Raw genomic sequence first — 8,686 nt, forward strand, 5'->3', positions numbered from 1 at the left:
TTCACCCAGGAAATTTGTATTTTACAGAATAAATCTAAAGAAACACCAAACTTGTGCCAAGAGGAAGAGCTGCATAAAGGTGAAGCAATATAAAAAGACTCTTTATGTTTAGCAAGAAAGTTGCAAAGAGTAAAGAAATGCCCTCCCCCTAACATTCAGCTCTACCTCTCTGTATTTCTTACCCGACTCCGGAGGTAGTCAGCCAGATTTCGACGTGTGAAGTTAGCTGCTGCTGTGGGAGACAATTCATAACCTGGTGCAAGAGAACCCCCCCCCCCAAAAAAAAAAATCAGACTTGTCAAAGTTAAATGGTTAAGTTCACTCAAATTTCACACTTTCCTATGTTTAACATTCAAAATACAGAACTGCATATTAAAAAGTTATGAGAGGACTTTAATGGCCATTTTGTCTAACTTTCCAAGCAGGAAGCTTCTCTATGTCATCCCTGACAGATGATCATTAACTCTAAAAACCCACTGTGATGAGAACCCATTCTCATAATCATAAAGTAGTGATTAGGACAGTTCTATTAGAAATGCAATTCTTACATCTAACCACAATTTGCCTTCCTGAAACCTGGTCTTCCTACTTTCTGTATTCTATCTGATTAAACTACACAAAATCTAATCCTTTCTCTATATAACAGCCCTAAAAGAGGTAATCTTTCTTGCAATCCCATCATATCTCAAGTGCTCTCTTTATTACATTCTTTTAGCTATTTCATATACATAAATAAAATGGTTTTGAGTATTAAAACAGTGGCAAATAGTATCTTATTCAACCACTAGAAGAGATAGATATAAAATAAGGTATGATTATGTTAGCTTAAATTCTAACAGGGCACAGAATAGAACACAATATTATTGCTAAGGTCTTAACAGAACATAGTATGCTGCGGTACTTTCCTTTCCTGGATACTTTTCTATTTCTATTAAACAGTCTAAGACTGAATCATTTTTTTTTTTTGCGGAGTTGTACCAGTTATAGTGAACTGTCAGTCAACTAAAATCCCAATGCTTTCTCCCCCTCCCCACCATTTTACTTGTATAATTGAATTTTAAAAATTGAAATGCAAGATTTTACATATATTCCTATTATGTACAGGAATACATTATTCCAGTCTTATGAGAATTTTTTGGATTTTTCTTTTGTTAATTTGTTCTCTCCCATATTTGATAAGGAAGTCTATGCCTTTTTCCAAACTACTGATAAAAATGACGAACAAGAAGGAAGAAGGGACAAAAACAAGAGTGCTATAAAACTCAAATACAGATCTCCTAGGTTTACAGTAATAATTAAACACTCTCTTGATATATTTAACTAGCTACCAATCTATTTAACCGTACTGTCATCCAGCTCACACTTTTCTAAGGTTGCTACAAAGAAAGTCAGACCAGATAAACACGAAAGAAACATTGTCTTTTGTTTATCAAGATGAGGTCACCAATTCATTCTGGGGAGGGCACCATGGACTTCGAATTATTTTTCTAGGAGTAACAGTGGAGATGGACTTTCTTGCCTCTTCCCCTTGTGGGAATGAGAAGAACAGTGAAGTCTGCAGCCACAGTAAAAATAATATGAATTTATTTGTAAAAGTGTCAAATCCACAAACTAGTTTAAAATCACCAGTGTAATAGTGTTCTGTACTATGCAATTTCATTCACTTAAGAAATGAGAGAAAAACATATTAATATAAGATGAACAAGAAATTTCAAGAGGCAATTTGAAAAGTATGAAAGAATCAATTAAAGGAAAATAGGATATTGAGATCTCTAGAAATGAGTTACTTTTAGAAAAAAATAAGATTTTAAACAAAAGCCATTGTCTGGAGAATGCTAAAATATACAAAAGAAAATTTTAAAAATAATTTTCTAATAATTTAAAAACAGAGGCTACTAGACTAAAAATGTTCCATAATTAGAACAGGAAAGAAAAATATTGTTACAGATACTATACACCTATACAAAAAAAGAAAATTATCTCCCCTCACCCACCCACAATTCAACAAGCATTTATTAAATGCCTAATTTGTGCCAAGCACTGTAATAAACAAAAGAAGATCATTCTTCAATTCACCTGAGCATATGAGCTTCATGTATATTAATCCCTGCGGCTCAGAAAGTTATTTTATTGCATCTTCCTGAATAAATACTTTTTTTTTAAATAAAGAATTAACAGATGCTTTCATATATAAATTAAATTCCTTTCCAATTCTTCTTATCTTGACATTGCTGTTATGCTGTGAATTATTCAAGGAACAGAAAAGTTTTCCCTACTGCAATGCCCCTACAAAGTACTTTGTGCTTGAAAGCTGGCCTTGAAAATATCAGTGCCTCTGAGTTCTTGTCATTTTTCTATCAATATTATCTGTCTTACATAATTTTGAACTGCAAACTTTGTTACACTGCAGACTCTAATTTTCTTTCTTACATAAAATTTAGCTAACTTCATAAAATAGCATTAAAAATTACTAAACACATCAAGTCAAAAATACTAACACATCTGTTTGTTAGATTCTGGCCTCATATCACCTTGTTGTGTTTGCTGGGTCTAATCTCATCATTTTTTAGGCCTGAAAGAGGTTTCATCTTATCACTGGTTATTCATACCCTGACTATGAGGCCTGGTTTCTTAGAATTTGATGTAAGAGAGACAGACTAGCTGTGTTAAAGGGGCAGTACTTCTTGATGACCATTGTTCTTTTTATTAAAATCAAACATAACACTGCATATAGCAATATAAACAGTTAAATTAAGTAATTTCAACGAAAGTCTCTCAAAAGTCCCTATTAGTAACTGATTTTTAAAAATCCATTCTTATTTCAATTCAATCAAGAACTTCAGTATTAAGAAGCAGCAATAAAATAATGTAAACTTATGCAATTTTATAAATAGCTTATAAGTCTTATAAATATCAGGTGTTGATGAAAAATTCAAGTGAACCAGCCCAGATTTCACCTTTAACCTCCACCCAAGACTCAACTTCCTCACTCTTGAATAGGAAAAGCCAGGGCACCGACATCTTACCCTGAGAATTACCTACCATTGCGCATCTTGTAGAGCTGTACATTTTTCTGAATGTATTCAGCAAACTGCACAGTGTCTCCAGCCTCTCCAACACACAGAAGTAAGATCTTTTCACTCATCTTAAACATCTTGTCATGATCTGTTCAGAAAATAAACAGTCATCACCACAAGTCATGTACAAGTCTAATAAATGCTAGATTAAGCGAAAACAGATTTTTAAAAATAGATAATATTCTACAATGTCAGGCAGCACTTTCATCATCCTTCATGGCACGCCATCAGGAATAAACACACTTCATTAATATCATTTGCCACAGGAAATTACACAGAATTTCCAGATTGCACCAAATCTAATCAGAAATACTTTTATATATTCAGGACTCAAATCATTGAGGGAAGTGTAGGAATCAGGCCAAAAGTGTGAAAGCAATCCTTTGGCTCATGATAACCAAGGTCTTGAAAATTTCTTCAAGAGACCAAATCAAGTTTTAGTTTTGAGGAGATAAGAAAGGGACAAAATCTGAAGGTGCAGAGAGAATGGTGTTACCACAGTTAAATTAAGAATACATCAAAAGAAAATGGCCTTTAAAAAAGTAACTACTGATGGAAATTTGTAGAGAAATCAACTGAAAATACAAATCACTATAAAAACTGTTAACTAGTATCACCCTCAAAGCAGAGACAAAAGAGAAACAACATTAATTATATACCTACTTTCAAAAAAAAAATTCAAATATTTGAATCTTATCTGGATATGCCAGATTCTTGTTCAGATTGGAGAGAAATCAACATTTATGCAGCCATTAATGCCTAAGGAACATAACTCCTCATATTCAAGCTGGGGCTCCAGTAAAACATAACCTCCCTATCCAACTCTCACTTTCACTTTCAATTTTTCAAATACTGCTGAATAATCTTCCCTGGAAGACATGTTACATGTTTGAAAGCTTCTGAAATGCCCCAATCCTTTAATAGGATTTAGAAAGCATAATGCTGCTGTTTGAAACAGTTTTTAAAATTTCAGAGTTGAAACTGCTAGGTAGGGCTAGAGGGAAACACACAAGATATAAATATAAAATTACCAAATATGTGGCCTCAAGGTCTTATCTGTATGGACCGAAAAGAAAGGAAAACCTCAACTATATTTGTTACATAGGCTGAAGGAGGCTGTCAACTTGCAAACAAGTTTAACATTTTTTGTTATAACATTTATTATAAAAAAAGTTAGAGTTCCAAGAATGCTATTTTTCACTGTGAAACTAACTTAAACAAGTAAAAAGTTATTTGTTGGATACCTAGAGTGTGCCCAGAACTATATAAGGGGACCATACCATAGGAGACACAAAAATATAAAACCCTTCCATGACTTATATATATCTCAAAGGGCTATATATAGCCTGCAATAGACTTTAGTTCAGGCTCTGCCTCACCTAGCTATGTGTCCTTGGGCAAATAACTTCACTGGCACCTCACCTTGAAATATAAAATAGAGCTAGTAAAGGAGGGAGAGAGGGAAGAGGAAAGGAAGACATTGGTACAAAGAATTATCCATGAGACAACTGCCTCTCTAAAGTTATATAGATCATCAGGAACTGCTCTGAAACTATACTAGTCCTAGAGAGTTGCCTGAAACACTAAGAGACATGTGAGAAGCTAAACTTGAATCCTGCTATGCTTCCTAAATCTGAGGCCAGCTCTTTATTTACTACACATTATCTCTCAAAGGACCATAGAATCAAAGATTTACAAGTGACTTTCCCACCACATATAAATGGTTACAAACTGTAATCTTATATATGTATATAATCTAAGGCACCTATGTTATTACAACACAGTGTAGAGTATATACAGGCTCTCAGTTTTATAGGAATTCAGAAAATTAAAAAAGCAACTAAGGCTGCAATAATCAGGGCAATTTTTAAGCATTTCCACAGACTACTCAATAGATGAAAGATAGTATTATAGTATACATGTTAAGGTAATAAAAGCATGGTACAGGACTTCGAACAAGCAATTAGGCTTCCTTCACTTTAGGAAATCAGTCATCTTTTGAAAATTATAAAGAATTTATACATTGAAAACAACTGTCGATACAGCAGATGATACTGACACCTAAAGGAATAGCTTGACCGAACTAAGATGGCAAGTAAAAGCAAACCCCAGGCTCCATTTTTCAGCACTTTAGCTTACTTGACAAAAAAGTAATTAAAATATTCTAGTTGGGAAAACATACAAGGCCTCAAAGTTCATATTCTTACAAATTTAGGACTGGAAAAATAGTAGGGGAAAATGGAGGAAGGCTATAAATATGATTTTTTTTTTTCCCTACACATCCTTTAAGATCCAGCCCAAAATCTTTCCTCTAACAAGCATAGTTGGTATTAAATCAGTACCATTATTATGACAGAACAAGGGAATGTCATATCTTACATTAACATAGCACATTTTACCTTTTCCAAAATGCTTTCCCCTCAAGTAAATACTCTGATTATCAGTTCATTGAAATTGAAGTCTTGCTTCATTAAAGGAAGAAAGTTGCTAGTTGGTTAACTTCTTGAAGGTTTTTATAACCATTCTTCTCTCCACACACATTCTCTAATTACCTGTTGACTTCCACCTGATTCCTTACTATGATTTTAACAAAAAAGAAATAAGGTTTCCTTTTTGAGTTACAGAACCAAGGGATATTAATAATCTTCTAATCCAAACTCTTACTCACTACAGTAGGAATCCTATCTCAAATATCCATGAGGGTTGGTTAGCCTCTGCTTGAATACTTCCAATGTAACCACTTTCTGAGGCAGCCTTATTCTATTTTGGAGAAATCAATAAGTATTAAAAATTCATTTTTTAATATACACAAGTCTTGATATTTGAAGACATGTCATGTCATCCCCAAACTTTTCTTCTTCCGGTTCCTTTCATCCCCAGTTCCTCAGATTACCTAGCTTTTACATCGCTCACTATCCCAGTCTGTTCCCTCTGAAGTACTTCAACTTGTCAGCATACCTCTTAAAAGGTAAAGGCCAGATTGGAACTCAAAGTGGTAGAGGGGGAGAGAAGCAAGTGAACCATTGTGGGCTTTCTCCTTTTTTGTCTTTACTTGGGTGAAAGGATAGTGAAAAAAGTAAAATGTGACATATTAATGTCTTTTCCCTTTTCGTTATCACAATTATGATACTGAGTACCAGTTGTGTGCAAAATACTAGTGGATATTGTGCATATGATCTTTCCTAAAGTTTTGGGTCCAGTTTACGAATACAATTTTTCTCAAAAAAGGAATATTGTTCTAAGGTAAAAAAACAACAACAGGTATTTCAGGCAGGCTTAACACTTCTAGGTCCCAGTTTCATTATAAAATGGAAGGAATTGGACTAGATGGCCTCTGAAACCCCTTCTAGCTCTAAATCTATGATCCTAACTATATCTTATTTCATTCTCAAATCATGTGTTTGACACAAAGGACTTGTTTCTACAGTACAAAGATTTAAGACAGTGATATCTCTGGGGGATAGAAGGGAATATACTCTCCAGGAGAAAAATTCCCCAAAATAGGAAGCATTTTTATTTTCATCATTTTACAGATATCTTAAGGAAATATCCATTAATACACCAGCCCTATTTCATTAAACAATAACACGTTCCTAAAAAGCCCTAGAGATCTTATTCCAACTTCCTGTGTGATGGAAAAAAAAAAAAGCCCTTACAGGGCTTCAAGAAAGTGAAGATTCATTTTATTCATTCTTCACAAAAAAGCTGCATCTGGAGTTAGAGGAAATGCAGTCAAACAAATCTCAGTCTTGCCAGTTACCAGCAGCATGGTCCTGAGCAGTTCCTTCACTTCCTTGGGTCTTAGTTTCTTCATGTGTTAAAAAGGAATGAAAGTAACTCCCTTAGAGTCCTTCTACCTCTTAAATCTATTCTTCTGAATGCAGCATCCCTTGCCATTTAAAATTAGCAGCATTTACCAAGTCATCTTTTAAATGATAATGTATCTATAATAAATCACTTAAAAAAATTAGTCTGGAAATAACCCATTCACTTGCCTACCTTTATGGTTGAAAATCTTGCCATTACTTTCTTTAATAATAGGATCATTACAATTTAAGTTACACTACTATGACCACTTTATGTGAACTCAAAAACAAATAAGTAGAGTCAACCTATCAAGATTGTAGTGGACAGTCTGGTAGTCTGGAATTCAAATCCTATCTCCCACATATAGTGCCTGAGTGACTCTTGGAGCTATAGGCAAGTTGCCAAAAAAAAAAAAAAAAAAAAAAAAAAAAAAAAAGGTGTCCTCCTGCATTGGAAGAAGGGGTTTGTTCACCCCGGAGTTCCTATACCACTGAAATCACAGGTCCTGCCCCAATTCCTCTCCTCAGCGGTCTTTAAAGAGATAATAGGGTGATGGAGAAGTGGGGGAGAAAGAATTGTCCCTTTTGCATTCCCATAGCTCAGCACAGTACTTGTAAACAACACATGTAAAAACATATGTAATAATAGCAACTAATAAATACTGGCTGAGTGGAAAGAAGTGGGGGGCCGGATGTAGGGATTCTAGGTTCCAAAGCCTGTACTTTCACACAAGATCACTGTGACTTGGGGTGTCATTTCCCTTTTGTGATCCGGATACCTGAAATACAAGATTGGAAGTGCTGCACAGGCCAGTGAAGAAAAAGCCCCAGAAACGTGTTTTTATTTTATTAATAATAGTAATTCTGTTAGATTCGTCACCCTTCCCAACATCCAAGATCCAGTAACAAAGAGCTGCGTCTTGCAACAAGAATGTGACTTCAGCAAAGCACGTAGATTTAGGAAGGGAGTTCAATGCCCTCATTGAACAGACAAGGAAACCTAGGGGGGAAAGGACACACAAAGTATCGGGGCCAGGATTCGAATCCAGGTCTTCTGACTTCAGACTCGGAGGGACGTCCCACCGCCCCCTCGCTGCGTGCCCCAGGCAGGGGACAGGGGAACGGACGAGAGCGGAAGTGGCCGGGAAGTCAGGCTCACAACGGCACGGCCCAGACTCCCGACGGGGAGAGGGCGGCAGGGTCCGCGCCCCCGGGAGCACTGCAGCGGGAGCGCGCCTGGGCCTTCCCCTCCTGCCTTGCCCCCTTCGGCCGGGCTGGGCGCGGCCTCACTCACCGTCCTTCATCTGGACGATGTTGCTGGCGGCCACGCGGTCCGAGGCCACCAAGATGTAGTCGGGCCCCTGTATGCCGATAAGGTACTCCATGGCGGACGGCGGGACTCAGCTCGGGCCGGGCCTGCCTCTGGTTCCTTCCCACCGCCGGCTCACCGGTGAGACAGCACCGCGCAGGCTGAAGAGGAGGACGCGCCGACCCGCCGCCGTCGCACTCGGATGACATCACGAGACCTCGCGAGAAGTGCCTGCAGCCAGCGCCGGCTTGGCCCGGGGACAGGAAGGTTGGGCAAAAGCCCGCATCCGCCCCGCGGGAAGAACGGGGGCGGGGCTTAACCTGCCTTGGTCCCGCCTCTTTTCCGCGCTCCTCCTTCCCGATTGTGCTTCTCCAGGTCAGTCACCTGTTTAAGTGCCCTGTGTGTAAAACATTGAGAACCCTCCTCTTTTCTCTTTTCTTTTTCCCATTCTATCCCTTGCTCTCCCTAGGAAAGGAGGGTGATGGCTAATTGTA

General features: G+C 37.4%; 1 protein-coding gene across 1 annotated transcript in view; it reads right to left on the reverse strand.

The window, feature by feature from the left end:
• The window catches only part of PSMB2 (proteasome 20S subunit beta 2), a 33,586-nt gene extending 25,171 nt beyond the window's left edge, over positions 1 to 8,415 (reverse strand). Inside the window, exons 1-3 of the mRNA XM_031962129.1 lie at positions 8,178 to 8,415; positions 3,043 to 3,165; positions 183 to 253 (exon numbers count right to left, since the gene is read on the reverse strand). Coding sequence (XP_031817989.1) covers positions 183 to 253; positions 3,043 to 3,165; positions 8,178 to 8,268 — 285 coding nt within the window. The 5' untranslated portion in view covers positions 8,269 to 8,415. The remainder of the gene's footprint in view (positions 1 to 182; positions 254 to 3,042; positions 3,166 to 8,177) is intronic.
• Positions 8,416 to 8,686: the final 271 nt, after the last annotated feature.

Source organism: Sarcophilus harrisii, chromosome 3 (assembly GCF_902635505.1).
Source record: "Sarcophilus harrisii chromosome 3, mSarHar1.11, whole genome shotgun sequence".
NCBI lineage: Eukaryota > Metazoa > Chordata > Mammalia > Dasyuromorphia > Dasyuridae > Sarcophilus > Sarcophilus harrisii.